General features: G+C 41.2%; 1 protein-coding gene across 1 annotated transcript in view; it reads right to left on the bottom strand.

Moving 5' to 3' along the window:
- The window catches only part of PRKAA2 (protein kinase AMP-activated catalytic subunit alpha 2), a 61384-nt gene extending 57311 nt beyond the window's left edge, over window positions 1–4073 (bottom strand). Inside the window, exon 1 of the mRNA XM_007518023.3 lies at window positions 3774–4073. Within this exon, the coding sequence (XP_007518085.1) occupies window positions 3774–3867 (94 nt within the window). The 5' untranslated portion in view covers window positions 3868–4073. The remainder of the gene's footprint in view (window positions 1–3773) is intronic.
- Between the last annotated feature and the right edge of the window lie 15946 nt (window positions 4074–20019).

The raw sequence follows: 20019 nt of genomic DNA, 5'->3' as shown, positions 1-20019 counted from the left end.
TAACCACAACGAGGCTACAACAACAAGGGCAGCAAAAGGGGGGGAAATGCCCTCCAGGAGGGGTGGATTCATGGTGCAGGCACCGAGCCCAGCAATAACCCTGGAGGAAAAAAAAAAAAAAAAAGAAAGAAATATGAAAAGCACCTGTCCAGCAAAAGCTTGCTAGCTACAGGCCAGGGAGGCAGCACAGTGGCTATCTGCCAGACTTTCATGCCTGAGGCCCAGAAGTTCCAAGCCAAAACTAAGAGGTACTCTTGCGTGTCTGTTGGTCTCTGTCTCTCTCTCTCTCTCTCCCTCTTGCATGCTCGCTCTCTCTCTCTCTCTCTCTCTCTCTCACACACACACACACATACTAAAATAAATCTAAAAAATAAAAACTTCTGGTCCAGGAAGTGGCACAGTGGGTAAAGCACTATATTCTCAAGTATGAGGTTCTGAATTTGATCTCAATTAATCTACAGAAAGAAAGAAAGAGACTTGCATGTAAATATATGTGGTCATACTTATAATTGCACAAAACTGAAAACAATGTCCACCAAATCATAAATATATAGAAAGTGGCATCTACAAGCAATGAAATATTATCTGGCAACAAAAAAGGACTCAAGAAGCCCAAAAGAAGCCACAATGGACATATTACTGGACTCTCAACATGTGGTCCTGACTTAGATTCCTGGCATCACATCTGTCTGAGTGATGTTCTGGTTCATCCCCCCTCCCCACTCACCTCTCCCCCCCACCCCACACACACTTCTTAGGAAAGAAAAGTCTAAGGACACACACCATATCATGCATGAACATCAAAACATTGTTAAGTCAAATAAGCCGGATACCGAAGGCTCCATGTTGAATGATCCCATTTATAAGTCTCCAAGAAAAAAGCAAACTTATAAACAGAAAATTGAGTAGTACTTTCCTGGTGCTGAGGATAGAAACAGGGACTGACTGTAAATAGGCATGAATGGTTTTATTGTTGTAATGAAAACATTTTAAAATGGATTTATGATGATGACATTGTACCATTCTTGAAAAACACTAAAAATCACTGTATTACACATTTAAAATGGATGTATTTTTAATATAAAATGTGCTTCAGTGATATTGTTTTGTTTAAATACATATGATTTTGCTTCTTCCTTGATGAATGAGTAGCTTTAAATTGTCATAACTTCTATAGTTTTTATTAAACAACTATATTAACTGTAATGTTAGAAAGGCCCTAAACATCCCTCTGACTCACTGGCCTAGGGTTCTCCAGGAAAAGGATTTCTCATAAACCAAAGTACATTCTGTTGGCTTAACTTTAAGAAATCAGAACCTGGAAGCAATTCATAAATAGACTAAAAAAAAAAATTAAGTTTTCCTTTGACAATGGATCCATTGTAATCTGTGTCTTAATACAGATTACAGAGAATTTTAAAAGACGAAAACTTTAACACCAATTTGAAAGGACACAGAGTAAATTGTATAACTTTGAATGTATATGTCCAGATGGCAAAGTCACTGTTTGCCTGACTGAAAGCTCAGTATTCTCAGCAATAAAGACAGTTAGTGGCAAATTAACATTACAGGCATTAATCCAAGCCATAGATCTTCCAATATTCATTCTAAATATATCCTAACACTTTAATTTGTGAGGTCTCTGAAAAATTATCGAATATTTCACAGCCCTCACAAGATTTCAAAGAAGTTTATAAACTTTTGTGGTCTTTTCAGGGACAGGTGGTGGTGCATTCAGTAGAGTGCACATTTTACTATGTGCCAGGTACTAGGTTCAAGCCCTGGTCCCCACCTGCAAGGGGAGAAATTTCATGAGTGGTGGTGCAGTGTAGTCTCCCCCCCCTTCACTCTCTCTCTCTTTTGTCAGTGTTAGAAAAAAATGACCACCATGATAATGGAGTCATTTTGCAGACCCCAAGCATAAGTGATAACATTGGGGGGGAAGACACCCAAAGTCTATTTTGGTCTTTTTATAAATTATTTTGGTCTTTTTATAAATATCCTGTTATCAGAAGAGTCAGGATGTGTTTTTCTATGCAAGAAAGTTGTGACTTTTCCAATAACATCTTGTTTGTGAGGCCTGGCCTTGCCATCTTACTGAGAATCAGACTCTTGGTTATTTCTTCTCTGTTTCATTTTCTTTTCTTGTGTCCTTGGGGCTTCACTCTGAGCTGACTATCCCAGACAGAAAGAGACAGCTACAGAGAGAGAGAGAGAGATGCCACAGTACCAAAGCTGCCCTCAACCCCCAGGCCCATGACAGGCCAGGCAGGCCCCTTGCCAGGTGAGCTATCTCGCTGTGGGCCCGGTTTTGACAGCACTAGACACATTGCTGGGGGGGGGGGGGCACAGAACTTGGTTGGTGGGTGAGGCCTGGGGCTATATATGCTCTGTAATCTTACAATCATGTAAACCACTACTAAATCACTCATAAATATTTCTTACAGCATATACATGCAGATACATCTACATATTGTGACCGTCTACTTTGACTAAATATAAACTCCATGAAAATAAGAGATTTTAATCTGGCTTGGAAGCTTGTTCTATGTCTCTGGCACAGAACGACATCTAGCATACACTGTTTCCTGAATAAAAATAGCAGATATTTGAAAACAGAGAAACTGAGGGAGTTGATGCTTGCCACCAGAATGAATCATTAATTTCTTCTACTTATTTTAACAGCCTTGACTTGAGGTTAAAAAAAAAAAAAAGGATTTTACATGGAATAAATAGAGTGCTTAGAGTAAAGTCTCCAGACTGCACAGCCAACATTTCAGGGGGGGAAAAAGGAAGGAAGGAAGGAAAAAAGAAAAGGCCAACGCTGTCTTATAAGTCTACATTTGCAACAATCAACCAGAAAGTATTTTTAATAAGCTGATTCCAATACTAGAAAGAAGACAAATTAACTCAAGCCCATGTGACTCTTCTTAACAACAACAGAAGGGGGGGAAGCAGTTCAATACTTAACTAATCAGAAGTAAAACATTTCAGGAAGCAACCTGTTTTTCTACACCCCAAAATAGAATTGCATCACCCAAAAAAAAAAAAAAAAAAAAGTTCAGCAGAATATGCCACAGCAAGTTCTGGCCTCGGGATCCTACACCAAAGAACCTTTTTCTTTCTTTTTCTTTCTTTCTTTCTTTTCTTTTTTTTTTTTAAACCCAATCCGGCAGCAGCTTGTCAGCATTTCCCACACCCACCCAAATCCCAAATGCAAAGTCCCCACCCATTTCTTGGCCTCTGGAGCACCCCTTGCACTTTCAGCCTCTCCAACCCAACCACCGGACACGAAATAATAATGATGATGATGATAATAATAATAATGATAATAATATCCTGATGGCGGAGTTCTCAGCCTAGCCAGAAAAGAAAAGCGCAGGAAGGCATCGGAGCCTTCCCCCAGGTCCTGCTGGTTGCGGTGCGACCTTGGGCAGGTTCCCGGCCTCCGCGGAGCCCCCTGCCCCGCCCAGAGGCGAAGCAAACACCTGCAGCAAATCCCCAACCGTGGGGCACCTGGTCGAAATGCAAGCGCGGACCTCCGCCCCACCGGCGCCTCGCGGTCGGACCTCCCGTGTGACAGCGGGGGACACCGAGGTCTCGCCGGCGGCCAGGGGACAGACAGACAGACGGACGCGCCAGCTCCCCGCTCCCCGCGCCGCCGCTTCATCTGCCCCGCCCCCCGGGTCCCCCACACCCGGAGCCCCGCGGCTCGGCCCAGCCTCCCGCCAGCCCGCTCGGCCCCGGGCGGCGGCCTCCAGCGTCTACTCAACTCTTGACTTTGCCGAAGGTGCCGACGCCCAGCGTGTCCCCCAGCACGTAGTGTCCAATCTTGACGCGCCCGTCGTGCTTCTGCTTCTCAGCCATCCTCGGCGCGCGCAGCCTCCTCGTTCCGCCGCCGTCGCCCTCGCCGCCGCGGGCTCGTCTGAGCGGCAGCGGCCGCCGTCTACCCACAGTGCAGCGGGCCCGGCGAGGGGGCGGGGGGGGCTGCCGGGGGCGAGGCCGCAGCGCCGAGGGGCGCGAGCCGCTGGGCTGGAGGAGCGCGAGGAGGTGGGAGGGGCCGGGCCCGGCCCAGGTGCGGACGCGGAGCGCGCGGCGAGCTGGGCGCACGGGGTTGGAGGCAGGGAGGGCGGAGGGGCGCGCGTGCGGGCACTTGCGCGGCCTGGCGGCGAGGCCGGGGGATCTGCTTGTAGCTGGCTGGGAGGGCGGGGCCGAGCAAGGTGCGGGGAGGGGAGGGAGCTGACAGGTGAACCTGGGGGAGGGGGCGAAGGCTGGAGGGGGAGACCCATTAGGTTGAAAGCCCCCGGGAACTGAAAATCCCGCTTAGATGTGAGCCTTACTTTAAAAGGATACAGGACAGGTGGGAATCAACCATGACGCAGAAAAACTGGCCTCAAGTTTGGGGAGGAGGGAGTGTGGAAAATAAAATTTGGGGAAAAAGGAATACTGTCCACTGTAAACCATTAATCCCTCCAATAAAGAATTTTTTTTAATAAAGAAGGGTGGGGTAGATAATATCATGGTTATGCAAAGAGACTTTCATGCCTGACGCTCCACAATATACCCACACCACCATAAGTCAGAGCTGAGCAGTGCTCTGGTAATGTACGTGTGTGTGTGTGTGTGTGTGTGTGTGTGTGTGTGTGTGTGTGTGTGTGTGTGTAATATACATAATTAAATGATTAAAAAATCAAGACAGGCTGGTGTGGCCTGAGTTTTGGGAAGGGGGTGCAGGGTAAGGGAGAATGCAACTTTGATAGAAGAAAGTCTAAGAAGAGCATATATGTATATATTCATAGTTTCTCAAACCCCGGATTGAGGATTTTCTATACAGATAGAAAGACATAGAGAATTTAAGCCTGTGCTCTCTTTAATGTTACTCCTTAACGTATTTTTTTCATTCCCAGACATTTTGTCCTGTTGATGAAAGAGAAACTGGCCTCCTCTCAATTGTAATTTGCACACAAAGTTCTCCAGTAAATCACAGTCAGTGTTTGCTGGACTGTAATTTAGTATCGGCTTCCACAGTAGTAATAGTTTGTCATAAAACTGCACGAGAGGGGAACAGTGAAAGATTTTTTAAAAAGGGAGATTGCACGGAAAGTTAATACTTGAAAAGCATGATGAGAATTGCGAAGAGCAAAGGCAATATAAGGTCGCAAAGGAAGATTAAATGTAATGAAGATAGAAGTGGGGAAGAATGTTAAGAGGAAACAAAGTCTGATACACAGGCAGAGTAATAAAGACATTAAAAAAAATAGGAGTGAAATGACTATCTTCATTCTATGTTGTCCTATTCTCCAACATTGCCTTTTAGCCCATAAAATGTGTATGTTGTTTGGCAATAAATGTTTAAAGATTAACTGAACATGTTTAACATTGTGAAATTGCTTTCTAAGTCACGTTCATGGAGCAGGAAGCCTTATTACCTACTGTTTATGTAAAAAGAGAGAGAGGAAAAAACTTTATTGGTCAGAAAATAACCTGAATTTGTCTTCTGAAAGGTGGTAGATATACAAATGGCAAGAACACATTCATTCACATTTCAACACCAAGGCCATCTGATGAGAGATGATCACAGTTTATAAATTATAGATACAACAGCTGTTGAACAGAGGCTATTTTTGTTCAACCTCAGGATCATCTTTCTGGCTGACAAGAAGTATCACTTAAAAAACACTCTCCCTAGATAAAAGTTGGGAGAAAATACCCATTTATTTATTTATTTAGTTAGTTAGTTAGTTAGTTACTTATTTATTTTATGCTGAACCTCCCTTTGGTTAAAAGTCAGTCTTACTCTTTCAAGGGTGTAAGAAATCAAAATATCTCTTGCTTTTGAGATAACAAAAATGGTATCTCTTTTTCTAACATCCCATTTAAATATGTTAAGAAGCCTATTAAACTGCTTTCTTGAAGCTACATATAAACAAACTATAAAAGGAGATTTTAAAGCATTCTGTGTTCTCTTAACTCATTGATAATTGCAAGTTTAGTCCATACTTCATAACAATAGTCCTTGCCTAATAACTACAAACCACTTTCTGTAGATTTACATTGCCAATGAAGTAATGTAATACTCAGCTGATTAAAAAAGCTGATTTAAACACAATGATCTTATTTAATTATCAAAGAAAGAACTTATCTCCATTTTATAGATGATAAAATTTGTTTTATTTTTTTTTTCCTTTCAATCTTTTCAGGTATATAAGCTATGAGACAGAATTAGCCTATATCCAGTTCTGGCTTATATGGTATTCTAAGAATATTTAAAGTTTTCATAATTATTATTCCACTCTCGTGTTTCTATTATTTCTAGGAAAAGCTTACAAGGCATAGCTTGAATATATTTTAGTTTATTTCTCAACACTCATTCCTTCACTTATTTATTATATTTTGCTTTTGCTGAGTCTCTATGCCCATATGCCATATGATTGTACTGGTCCCATCAGAGTTTGTTTTTCCCCATCCTTTCAGGCATAGAAACAGGAGAGACAGAAAGAGAGGAGAGACAGAAAGAGAGGAGAGACAAAAAGAGAGGAGAGACAGAAAGAGGAGAGACACCACAACACTATTCCGTGACTTGACAAGCTTCCACTTGCGTGTGTACTCCCATATACTGCTAGAGACCCAAACCGAAATCCTTAAGTTTGGTAAAGAGTGCACTCTATCTAGTGAGCTGTCTCGTTTCCCCTCAATTAATCTTCATCTGGTTCTCCACCTAGAATCTATGATTCACAAGATAATTTTCCCTCTGTTTCTCTCACTAATGTGAGAAATGTACTTCTTTTGATTCAAACTAGTCCCTTACTTCCTCTTAATATAACTGTGGGAGAAAAACGTAAGTTTAACATAAATTGGGTTTGCTTAGAATAAGATGTCAGCATGATAAAAAATATAATATATCTGGAGTCGGGCAGTAACGCAGCAAGTTAAGCGCACATGGTGCAAAACGCAAGGACCAGAATAAGGATCTTGATTGGAACCCCCTGGCTCCCCACCTGCAGGGGAGTCGCTTCACAAGTGGTGAAGCAGGTCTGCAGGTGTCTATCTTTCCCCCTCTGTCTTCCTCTCTTCTCTCCATTTCTCTCTGTCCTATCCAACAACGAGAACATTAATAACAACAATAATAACTACAACAATAAAAACAAAGGCAACAAAAGGGGAATAAATAAATAATACAATATATCTTCAGGGTACAATGAAAAATTACAGCAAAAAATCAGCTGTAAATATAATTTTAATTTAGATAACAAACACCAGGGTAGCTCATGAATGAGCTAACTCCATTCAAGATGATTAAGAGATGACTTCATCATTTTTAACAGCCAACTTATATATATCACTACAACTTTCTATCTTTCCTTCCTTCCTCCTTTCTCCCTCTCTTTCTCGCTCTCTCCCTCTCTTTCTTTCTTTGCCACCAGGGTTGTCCCAGGAATTTGGTGCCAGCATGATGAATTTACTGGTCCCAGAACTATTTTTCCTTTATTTTATTATATTTTTATTTAATAGGACAAAGAGAAAGTGAAAAAGGGTGGGGAAGAAAGAGAGCTAGAGACAAGAGAGACACCTGCAGCTCTGCTTCATTGCTTGTGAAGATTCTCCCCTACAGGTGGGAAGTAAGGATTCAAACCTGGGTCTCTGGGCATGGTTCTTCTTCTTCTAGCATTTGCCCTTTTTCCGTAGCCAGTCAGGTGCCCTCAAATAAATGCATCACCACAAGACCTTTCATAGGTACTTATTTGTCACTGAGCATCTGAGTTGCATCCAAGTTTGGGCTGCTATAAATTGTACTGTTATGAACCTAAGTATGCATATATTTGGATAGTGTATTTGATTTCTTTGGATATATCCTCAGGAAAGGAGTTACCTGGTCATAAGATAGTTTCATTTCTACTCTCTGAGAAGTCTCTAGATTATTTTCCATAGGCTTTAGACCAATTTGCATTCCTACCAGCAGTACAGGAGAGTTCCTCCCCCCACACACACACACACTCAACTTCAACAGCACTTGATATTTCTCTCATTTCTAATGTATGATATCCTCAAATGTATAAAGTGGTAGCTTACTGTTGTCTTTATTTACATGTCACTGATAATCAACGACTTTAGCATGTTTTCGTGTCTGTTAGCTCCTTAGATTCTGTCCATGTCCTCTCTGTATTTTTTAATAGAGTCATTTATTTTTTTGTTTTGTTTTTGTTTCTGAGCTTGGTGAGTTCCTTATATATTTTGGATATTAGCCCTTTGTCTGTATACGATACAGACAAATCTCCTCTCAGTCTGTAGGGAGTCTCTCTGTTTTGGTGGTGATTCTTTTTGCTGTGCAAGCTTTTCAGTTTGATGTTACATTGGTTTGTTTTTGTTTTTCTTATAGATGGTGTGAGTCTTTGAAGATATTTCCAAAGCTTACGAAAAGGGAGCTAAACTCTGGCTTCTCTTTCTCTTGCTCATAAAACAACTCTCTCATAAAATAAATGTTAAACACACACACACACACACACACACACACACACACACACACACACACACACACACACACACACACACACACACACACCTTGCATACCTTCTAAAGACTGAGAAGGTAGTTTGTTGGCGTTATATTTTCCAAGCCTGAGAATATGAGGTCCCACATTCACTTCCTGCACAACCATAATCCAGAGTTGAGCAGTACTCTTGTAAATAAAGACAGAGATAGATAGATAGGTGATAGATAGATGATAGATAGGTAGGTAGGTAGATAGATAGACAGATAGATGATAGATAGATAGATAGATAGATAGATAGATAGATAGATAGATAGATAGAATGATGCTCAGTGAAGGACTGAGTATCCTATGAGAGAAGTTGATTACTGTTTGGTGGAGGATAGTAAGGTCCTGTGCTTGGGAGATGTAAAAATTAACCTCTGTGACAACAGTCTTGCAAACCAACATTTATTCATTAAATGTATTAAAAATAACAAATAGCCTCTTTCTATAATTAGAGAGAGTGCTGTTACTAAGACACAATGTTTAGAAACAAAAATTCCAAGTTTATGTCCCAGCTTAGCCACTTAACAGTGTGCCTATTAATAAACCATTTTACTTGTCATTGTTCAAACCAGTGGTGTTGATTATATTAAAAATAATCTTCAGTTGCTAGGAAATTCTAACTTCTAAACCCCACACTTCATTTTAGAATGAAATTATTCAAAGGGAGGAATTATATAAAATACTGTTTGATCTCAGTACATTTTAGCTCTTGATATTTGTAATGATTGGTCTATAACATTGTTAGACTACTTCCTGGCTCAACCCCCCTGCAAAAAGAGAATTAAGAACAAAATGGATGACAATATTTACAACTCATTTAGGATATGTAATTGCTAACATTGAGATGTTATTTTAACAAATGCTTTCTTAACAAATATATTTAATGTAATCCATTTTCATTTTATGACCAAGGTCCTTCCTTTCTTTCTTTCTTTCTTTCTTTCTTTCTTTCTTTCTTTCTTTCTTTCTTTCTTTCTTTCTTTCTTTCCCTCCAGGGTTATTGCTGGGGCTCAGTGTCTGCACCATGAGTCCACTGCTCCTGGAGGCCATTTTCTTGCCCTTTTGTTTTTGTAGCCTTGTTGTGGTCATTATTGTTGTTGATGTCATTCGTTGTTGGATAGGACAGAGAGAAATGAAGAGAGGAGGGGAAGACAGAGAGGGGGGCGAGAAAGACAGACACCTGCAAACTTGCTTCACAGCCTGTGAAGGGACTCCCCAGCAGGTGGGGAGCCGAGCGGGGCAGGCTCAAACCGGGATCCTTATGCTGGTCCTTGAGCTTGGTGCCACGTGCGCTTAACCCGATGCGCTGCCAGCCAACCCCCAGACTGAGGATGTTTCTAAACTGCTTCACTCTGAGGCAGCATTGTCATTTTCAGGGTAGCTGAGGAAAGTAAAGCATTTTAGAGCTGACCTCCTGTAAGAACAGATGCATTAACTGGAATAACAAAGGTTGTTTGTTTTACTGTGTAAACATTATTGATCTAACAGCATTTTTAGAATCTTGCTTTCATATATGTGTTGACAGTTTGTCTGGGAAAAAAAAATCAAACACATTCTTAAATCAGTTAAATCAATTATTTCTCTCCCTGGCAGGCATTCAATTCCTATTTACATGGAGATGGTGAGTTTTGAGTAAGGCAATAGCAATGTCACCTTGAATTGATCATCATCCTAATTATAGCTATGCTTTAGGACTGAAACAGCTAGACAAAACTATGCAATGATGGTCTAGGTGGTGGCACGGTAGATAAAACAATGGACTCTAAGCATGAGGTACCAAGTTGAATTCTTGGCAGCACATGTACCAGAATGATGTCTGGTTCTTTCTTGCATTCTTTCTTGTTAATAAATAAATAAAATCTTTAAAAAAGAGAATTATGCAAGTGCATATTACTCAGTCTTATATAACAGACTTAACTGCCTTAAGTGGGCTTTAATGTTTTGACTTTTTGGTTCAACCCTGTAAATATGAACAATAAAGCTTTGACATGATTAATTAGGGCAAGCCTAAGATCAATTAGGTGATTCCAAAATTTATGTGTTCTATAAATAATAATGTAATTCTCCCTCCAAAAAAAAAAAAAAAAGAAATCCAAGTACTCAGTTTCTTTTTTGATTACCACCTGGACTTGAACTAAGTACCATTTAAAGCCTCTTAATTCAAGTTTTCTATCAAATAAAGTATTTAATTTTTTTTTCTTCTTTGCCTCCAGGGTTATTGCTGGAGCTCAGTGCCTGCACACTGCTTGTGTGGCCATGGTGTCTTTCTTTCTTTCTTTCTTTCTTTCTTTCTTTCTTTCTTTCTTTCTTTCTTTCTTTCTTTTTTTGATAGGAAAGAGAGAAATTGAGACGGGAGGGGGAGACAGAGGATAGAAACCTGCAGACCAGCTTCACTGCTTGTGAGGTTACCCCCCTGCAGGTGGGGAGAGAGGGGCTCAAGCCAGGATCCTCCCGTGGGTCCCTAACTTCATACTATGTGCTCTTTACCCGGTGAGCCACTGCCTGACTCCCCTAAAATATGTTAATTTTTAAAGTAGTAGTCAGAGATGTGGCTTAATTAATAGAGAAGCTGGATTTGATCTCTGAAATATCATCTGAGGGATTGATACTCTGATCTCTCTCATATAATAGTAAATAAAACTTTAAAATCTTGAAAAGAAAATTCAAATTATTCACTAGTCAACTTTTTACTTTTGTTTTTAAAAATATTTATTTTAAAAAATCTGTCCACATATTAATATGAGATAAAGAAGCAGAGTTTCACTTGGGCCTATGGGATGCTGGAATCAGACTCAAGACCGTATATTTGCAAATCCAGCATTCTACTTACTGTGCTACTTCCCAGGCCTCAAAATATGCCATCAATTAAAGATTTTCTGATTCTCTATCATTCCTGATTCTTAACATATTCATTCACAGAACTAAAAAGATGTTGAATATCTGCTGAACAGTAAGCATTCTTCTAGGGACTGGGGATATAGTTAGGAACAAGATTAGCATTGTAATCCATCTTATTTACTATTCATGATATTAGCATTTGTAAAGAAACAATCATAATACTTGTATGAAAAGCAGAAGCAAGCTTTATTCAAGACTGTTGTAGTAGGCATAGTCACCAATATGATGGTGTTTTTCAGAAGACATATTTTTTTTAGAATTTATTTATTCATGATAAAGATATGAAGAGAGAGAGAAAGAACCATATATCACTCTGGTACATGTGCTGCCAGGGATTGAACTCAGCACCTCATGGTCAAGAATCCAATACTTTATCCACTGTGCTACCTCTTGGACAATGAGAGGACATACTTTAAGACTCAAATTTAATTACAAAAAAAATGGGAAGGGTCCAGGTAGTGGCACACCTGGTTGAGCATACCTGTTGCAATGCACAAGAACCCGGGTTCAAGCCTCTGCTCCTAACCTGCAGGGGGAAAGCTTCACAAGTGGAGAAGCAGTGCTGTAGGTGTCTCTCTGTCTCTCTCCCTCACTACCACCCCCTTCCTTCTCTATTCCTGACTGTCTCTATCCAAATATAAATAAATAAGTAAAATTTAAAAACATTTTTAAAAAGTGGGAAGCCGGGAGTCGGGCTGTATTGCAGCGGGTTAAGCGCAGGTGGTACAAAGCACAAGGACCGGCATAAGGATCCTGGTTCGAACCCCGGCTCCCCACCTGCAGGGAAGTCGCTTCACAGGCGGTAAAGCAGGTTTGCAGGTGTCTATCTTTCTCTCCTCCTCTCTGTCTTCCCCTCCTCTCTCCATTTCTCTCTGTCCTATCCAACAACAACAACAACAATAATAACTACAACAATAAAACAACAAGGGCAACAAAAGGGAATAAATAAATAAAATAAATATTTTAAAAATAAAAACCAAAAAACAAACAAAAAAAAACTTTTAAAAAAAAGTGGGAAGCCAGCTATGGTTACAACTATACTACCAATGTGTCTATTCACTTTAATAATGGCCCTTTTGGTCAATACCAGACCATCCCATCACCTGGGACTCTAGTCAGGGAATCTTTGGAGGATTTCCCCATAGATATGATGGGCCGCGTCCTCTAATAGATCCCTGGTCACTTCCATCAGGAACATCATCATAAGCCCTCTTGTGAGCCTCTCCGGGACCTTGCCCTCACTGTAGAACAGCAATGGAAGGGACTGCCCCCACCCCTCTCTAAAGGGAGGCTGGGTTAGCCTACTCTGCCACTCGAGAAAGACTGGTCCTGAAATGAGCACAGCCTGGAATGTCCCCAGCTGTAACTGTGGAATGCTCAGACTGACAGGGGCTCAGAGGTCACACAGCTCCTTTGCTAAGTATGAATAAATATGGGCTCCAGGTCAGATCAATGGGGTTAACAGTTAATGATATTTATATACTTTCCTTATATTTGGGAACTACTCTCTGCCTTGATCCAGCTTTCTAGCCCTATTCTCAACTCAGCCACCATCTTTCCAGATAATATTTTTAGTCCACCTGCATGTTAGCTATCAGGCTCACGAGAAAATTAATAGTCATAGACCCCTTATAATATTCTTCAAACAGACTTTCTAGCTTCTTCCCACAAGAAGACTCCTAATTTCATCTGCTCTATTCCTACCTCTAGGTTCCTTTTATTGTATTTTTATTTATTGGATAGCGAAAGTCAGAAGTCAAGAAGGAAGGGTGTTATAGAGAGGGAGAGAGACAGACAGACACCTGCAACCCTGCTTCACCACTTGCAAAGCTTTCCCTGTGCAGGTGAGGACTGGGGGCTCAAACCTGGATCCTGTGCACTCTAATGTGTGAGCTTAACCAGGTGTGCCACCACCCAGTCCCTGGGTTCCTTTTTATTAAACAATTTATCCTGCTTTATAGACTAATACCTTTCAGCCACCAAGTAGCAGACGCTACCATGACGTCATCCTGACTTGTGGGCAGATGACTTCACCTGCAAGGATCCAGGTCCAGGCTCCAGGGGGTCTGCTTCATGAATGGTGAAGTGAGTCTGCAGGTGTCTATCTTCCTCTATCTCTCTTTGTCTTCCCCGCCTCTCTCAAGTTCTCTCTCTGTCCTATCTAATAAAATGAAAAGAAAAATATGGCTGCCAGGAGTGGTGGATTCGTAGTGCCAGCACCAAGCCCCAGCGGGGGGGGGGGGGGGGAAACTTTGTGAAAAAAATTGAGAGAAGAGCAGAAGTTTAAAAAATAGTTGAAAGCTTATAGTAGAGACTGGGCATTGGCACACCTGGTTGAGTTCACACATTACCATGTGTAAGGACACAGGTTCAAACCCTCACTCTTAAGGGTCAGAAGAAAAGCTTCACTAACAGTGAAGAAGTGTCTCTCTTTCTCTTTCCCTCTCTACCTCTCCCTTTTCAAGTTCTCTCTGTCCTATTAAATAAAAGAAAGAAGGGAAGAAAGAAAAAAAGAAAGAGGAAAAGGAAAAAAAATAGAAAAATGGCTCCTGGGAAGTGATGAATTAATTATTCATTATGTAGGCATTAAACCCCAGCAATACCCTGGTGGTAATAAATAAAATAAAATAAAATAATTAAATTAAAACCTATACTAGTGACCCAGTTGAGTCTTCACAGTAGTTTGGCTAGAGTTGTAAGAGTTATAGCAAGAAGGTGGTGAGAGATATTTGAAATTAGCATTAAGAGGATTTATCAATGGTTGATTGGAGAGAGGAACCAGAAAAGAGAAATCAAAGACTTGGAATTTTTATTTATTTTATTTATTTTTTTGGATAGGGGTGGAGAAAAATTGAAAGGGGTGTGGGAGAAAGAGAGACACTGAGCACAGCTTTACCAGTTGTGAAGCCTTCCCCCTCCCTACAACTGGGGTCTAGGGACTGGAACCCTGGTCCTTTAGCATGGTAATATGTGCACCTTTCCAGGTCACCTGATACCTGTGTACCACTGCCTAGCCCCAAGATTAAGATTGTTTGACCCATACATCTATATGAACAATAATTCCATAGGCTTAAATACAAAACTTTGTGAAAAATAACTTGGAAGTAAGAAAGGATAAGGGGCAATATTCTGTATGGCTATAGTAAGTTTGAGATGTTTAATATAAAAATCAAACAGACATACCAAAGGTGAAATTAACCACAACAGAATGAAGTTCATTTCAAAATCTTCAGTATATGTACTTTAAAACAAGAGACCCCTTACTAAGCAAAGGCACATAGCAAAATAAGAGTTTTCCCATTCAAAATATCTTGGGTCGGAGATCCACAAAAGGAAGGGAAGTATAAAAGCAAAACAAACAAATAAACAAACAAACAACAATAAAACCTAGAAAATAATGTCCACTAAGGGAGAAAGAAACTTAAGAGAGTTTTATTAATGATGCCAAAGCACAACTAACAACCACATCTAATACTACTAAGAAATCAGGCAAGGTGAAAATAAGAAGTTGAATACTTCCCCCGGTCCTGGAACCTCTAGGGTGGGGCTCATTTTCCTGTATGCTTCTCTCAGTTCATACCAAATTGTATTCCATCTGCCAATCCCAACCTAATCAATGCAAGGAGCATCACCTCAGCGTGCTTCACTTCAGACTGTGGCCAGAGACGTCAGGCATGGAATGTCAACCCTTCACCCTCATTACTCGGGTGAGACCTTTCCTTTCATAGTATTCTCAAATTCCATTCCAGGAGACTCACTTCCTAACAAAATCCCAAAACCTACATATAGACCAGGTCCTGTAAGATAGAGCATATGTTCACATGTATCCATAAATTAGGGCAAAATATATACCTGAAAGCAAAAATACACAATAGTCTGTAGTGAGTCAGTATGAAGTTCATAATGAAATAGTATCTACTTAGACTTAGATACTCTTCTCACCTACTTCCTATAAACAGTTCTCTCATTCATTTCAAAGCTAACCTCATCAAAGCAAGGATTGCAAAAGCTGAATAAGGGCAAGACTGGCATACTTTAACAATTACTCTTTAGTCACTATTACACCAGTCTATCAGCTGGGGCCCTATTTGGGAAGTCCTGAGATTCCCAGACATGATGGGCCTAGACCTCGAATAAATCCCTCTCTCCATTGTTATAGGCCATTCCTATCAAGAACAACATAATAGACCCCTTTGTGGGCCCCTATAGGACCTTTCCCTCAACTTGGATCAACAATGGTAGAGAATGTTCCATCCTCTGACAATATACTATTATTGCTAAACTTGAGGAAGATGGCTCCTGATATTGGGGCAGCTTGGAATGTTCCTATTTATGACCACAGAATGAGAGCTCAGATTTACAGGGATGCAGAGGTCACATAGGCTTCTAAGCTGAATATGGGCCACAGATCACATCAAATCAGTGGGGTTTACAGTCAACAATATTTATATATCTTTCCCATATTTGAGAGCTACTCTCTTGTTGGGACTATGTGTAAGCCTGATAGAGCTTAGGGAGAACTACCCCTGTCCTTGGATGGAGGTCTGAGAAGATAACCTCTTGGTAAGTCTCTCTCAACCGAGGTGAGCATAAGGGGGGAAACTCAGACTTGGTTCTTTCCTTCTTGACTCTCAGGCCCACAGAAACCCCAGTACTTCCCTCCATTAACTGCAGGCCACATGGCTGCAGATTCACTTATTCAAAGTCACCTTCTGATCACAGAAGAACACACCTTATCACACACTTCATCACACACCTCAGACCACAGACAAGAGAAGTTCCAAACTATATGGCTTTTTGATATCCATCTTCTCTCTGTCTCCACCTACGGGTTTAACCCCTATGCTTCTCTCAAATACCTTTGGATAATTAAGTTGCTTGTGTCATGGAGAATAACTGTCTTGTATCTCATCAATTCCTGTCATACCAGCCCCCTACCTTAGGGGCATGCTGACCATTAAGAAACCTGTAATTCCTGATATATTTCAGTAATAATTCCCTTTATTTGTTTTTCTATTTAACTCATGTCCACCTTGCTAATAAAGGAGTTCTGAGTTCTGAATTCTGAATACGCTGGAGAGCTCCCTGGTGTCTTTTACTTCGTGTCAGCCCTGTCATGAGCGAGAAAGAACCAGACCGTTACCTTTCCCCTGGAGATCACCCCGCCAGAGACCCCGACACTCTCTTCCCTGATCCAGCTTTCTGGTCCTTTTGCCAGCCATGACATCATCTCCCCAGACAATAATTAGGATCCACCTGCATATCAGATTTCAGGCTCAGGAAAACAAACAAACAAAAAAATAATAGTATAGCCACAGGCCGTTTGGAATATAACTAAAATATGCCTACTAGCTATCTACAAAATGGAGGGCCCCCAACTCTTCATCTGCACTATTCCATCTGTTATGTCCACTATTGGTCAACAATCTGTTTAGCTTTGTATGTTAACTCTCTTTTCAATCACCAGGTTCCAGATGCTGACCAGACTTCCCTGGACAGACAACCCCACCAGTGTGTCCTGGAGCTCTGCTTCCCCAGAGCCCTGCCCCACTAGGGAAAGAGAGAGACAGGCTGAGAGTATGGATCCACCTGTCAATGCCCATGTTCAGCAGGGAAGCAGTTACAGAAACCAGACCTTCCACCTTCTGCATCCCACAATGACCTTGGGTCCATATTCCCAGAAGGTTAAAGAATAGGAAAGCTATCAGAGGAGGGGATGGGATACAGAGTTCTGGTGGGAATTGTGTGAAGTTGTACCCTTCTTATCCTATGGTTTAGTCAATGTTTCCTTTTTTTTTTTTTTTTTTTTTTTTTTTTTTTTTAAGAAAGGATTAGTGAACAAAAGCATAAGGTAGGAGGGGTACAACTCCACACAATTCCCAACACCCAATCCCCATAACCCACCCCCTCCCCTGATAGCTTTCCCATTCTCTATCCCTCTGGGAGCATGGACCCAGGGTCGTTGTGGGGTGCAGAAGGTGGAAGGTCTGGCTTCTGTAATTGCTTCCCCGCTGAACATGGGCGTTGACTGGTCGGTCCATACCCCCAGTCTGCCTCTCTCTTTCCCTAGTAGGGTGTGACTCTGGGGAAGCTGAGCTCCAGGACACATTGGTGGGGTCTTCAATCCAGGGAAGCCTAGCCAGCATCCTGGTGGCATCTGGAACCTGGTGATTGATTGAAAAGAGAGTTAACATATGAAGCCAAACAATTTGTTGAGCAATCATGGATCCCAAGCTTGGAATAGTGGAGAGGAAGTGTTAGGGAGGTACTCACTGCAAACTCTAGTGTAGTCCTGCTTTCAGGTATATATTTTGCAGTAGTTTGTGGATACGTGTGCACATAAGCTCTCTCTCACAGAAACTGGTGTATATCTAGGTTATGGGACTTTGTTGGAAAGTGAACTACCTGAGATGAAATTAGAGTGTACTATTAAAGGAAAGGTCTCACCCGAGTAATGAAGCTGAAGGGTTGTCATTCCACACGTGAAGTCTCTGGATACATTCTGGGGTGAAGCATGTTGAGGTAGCAATCGTTGCTTTGGTTAGTTTGTGATCGGCAGATGCAATGTTATTTGGTTTGGATTGGGAGATGCATACGGGAAAGTGGGCCCTATCCAAGGGTTCCAGGACTGGGGGAAGTAGGGGCTCTATAGTGAAGATGTGAGGTTCCTGCTGTCTTAGGGTTCAAAAAGACAATCGATAGTTAATATTATCATCACATTATTTCTTAATTGGGTTAACTTTGAAAAGTCCCTTTGTTATGGTTTCCTGGACAGTACCCAGTATCTTGTATATAGCTGTGCTATTGGAAGCTTCTAATCTACTTGGTCTAGGCTTTTGAGAGAGTCCGCATATCAAATACATAGCCTATATATTAAAAAGATTCAGTTTGTCTTTTGAGAAACTTTGAGACATACAATTGATTTCCCCCTCTCATATTAATTAACTACTGATTTATATGTCTACATTTTGCTAGGAGTGTACATAAACACCATTCCCACCACCAAAGGACTGTGACCCATCCCTCCCGCCCACTTCCACCCCCCACTGGCCCAGGAAGCTACATGCCTACCCCTCACCACTGGGTTTTTACTTTGGTGCCCTACTTACAATTTGATCAGGTCCTGCTTTTAGTTTCCCTTTCAGATCTTCTTAGTCAGCTTCTGTTGATGAGTGGGATCATCCCATACTCATCTTTATCTTTCTGACTTAATTCACTTAACATAATTCCTTCTAGCTCTGTCCAGGATGGGTCAGAGAAGGTGGGTTCATTGTTCTTGATAGCTGCATAGTATTCCATTGTGTATATATACCACAGCTTTCTCAGCCACTCATCTGTTGTTGGGCACCTGGGTTGCTTCCAGGTTTTAGCTATTATGAATTGTGCTGCTATGAACATAGGAGTACACACCTCTTTTTGGTTGGGTGTTATGGAGTCCTTGGGGTATAACCCCAGGAGAGGAATTATTGGGTCATATGGAAGGTCCATGTCTAGCCTTCTGACAGTTTTCCAGACTGCTCTCCACAGAGGCTGTACCAATTTACATTCCCACCAGCAATGTAAAAGGGTTCCTCTGTCCCCACATCCTCTCCAGCATTTGTTGCTGCTGTCCTTTTTGATGTATGCCATTCTTACAGGAGTGAGGTGGTATCTTAGTGTTGTCTTGATTTGCATTTCTCTGATAATCAGTGACCTAGAGCAGTTTTTCATATGTTTGTTAGCCTTTTGGATCTCCTCTGTGGTGAATGTTTTGTTCATTTCCTCTGCCCATTTTTGGATGGGGTCATTTGCTTTTTTGCGGCTAAGTTTGCTGAGCTCTTTATATATTTTGGTGATTAGTTTCTTGTCTGATGTCTGGCATGTGAAGATCTTCTCCCATTCTGTGAGGGGTCTCTCTGTTTGTTTAATAGTTTCTTTGGATGTGCAGAAGCTTTTCAATTTGATGTAGTCCCATTGGTTTGTTTCTGCTTTGGTCTTCCTTGCAATTGGGTTTGATTCATCAAAGATGTCCTTGAGGTGTATGTGGGAAAGTGTTTTACCAATGTTTTCCTCTAAGTATTTGATTGTTTCTGGTCTGACATCTAGGTCTTTGATCCATTTGGAGTTGATTTTTGTTTCTGGTGAGATAAAGTGGTTCAATTTCATTCTTCTGCATGTTTCAACCCAGTTTTCCCAGCACCATTTATTGAAGAGAGCCTCCTTTTTCCATTTAATCCTTTGGGCCCCCTTATCAAAGATTAGATGCCCATAGGTGTTGGGATTTACTTCTGGGCTTTCAATTCTGTTCCACTGGTCTGTATGCCTATTTTTGTTCCAGTACCATGCTGTTTTGCTGATGATGGCTTTATAATATAGTTTAAGGTCTGGGAGTGTGATGCCTCCATTTCTGTTTCTTTTCCTTAAGATGGTTTTGGCAATTCTAGGTGTTTTCAGGTTCCAGATAAATGATTGTAGCGTTTGTTCTATTCTCTTAAAGAAGCCTGGTGGAACTTTGATGGGTATTGCATTAAATTTGTATATGGCTCTGGGGAGAATATTCATTTTGATGATATTTATTCTTCCAATCCATGAGCATGGGATATCT

Source organism: Erinaceus europaeus, chromosome 13, assembly GCF_950295315.1.
Source record: "Erinaceus europaeus chromosome 13, mEriEur2.1, whole genome shotgun sequence".
Taxonomy (NCBI): Eukaryota; Metazoa; Chordata; class Mammalia; order Eulipotyphla; family Erinaceidae; genus Erinaceus; species Erinaceus europaeus.
This window is presented reverse-complemented; position numbering and strand designations above follow the sequence as displayed.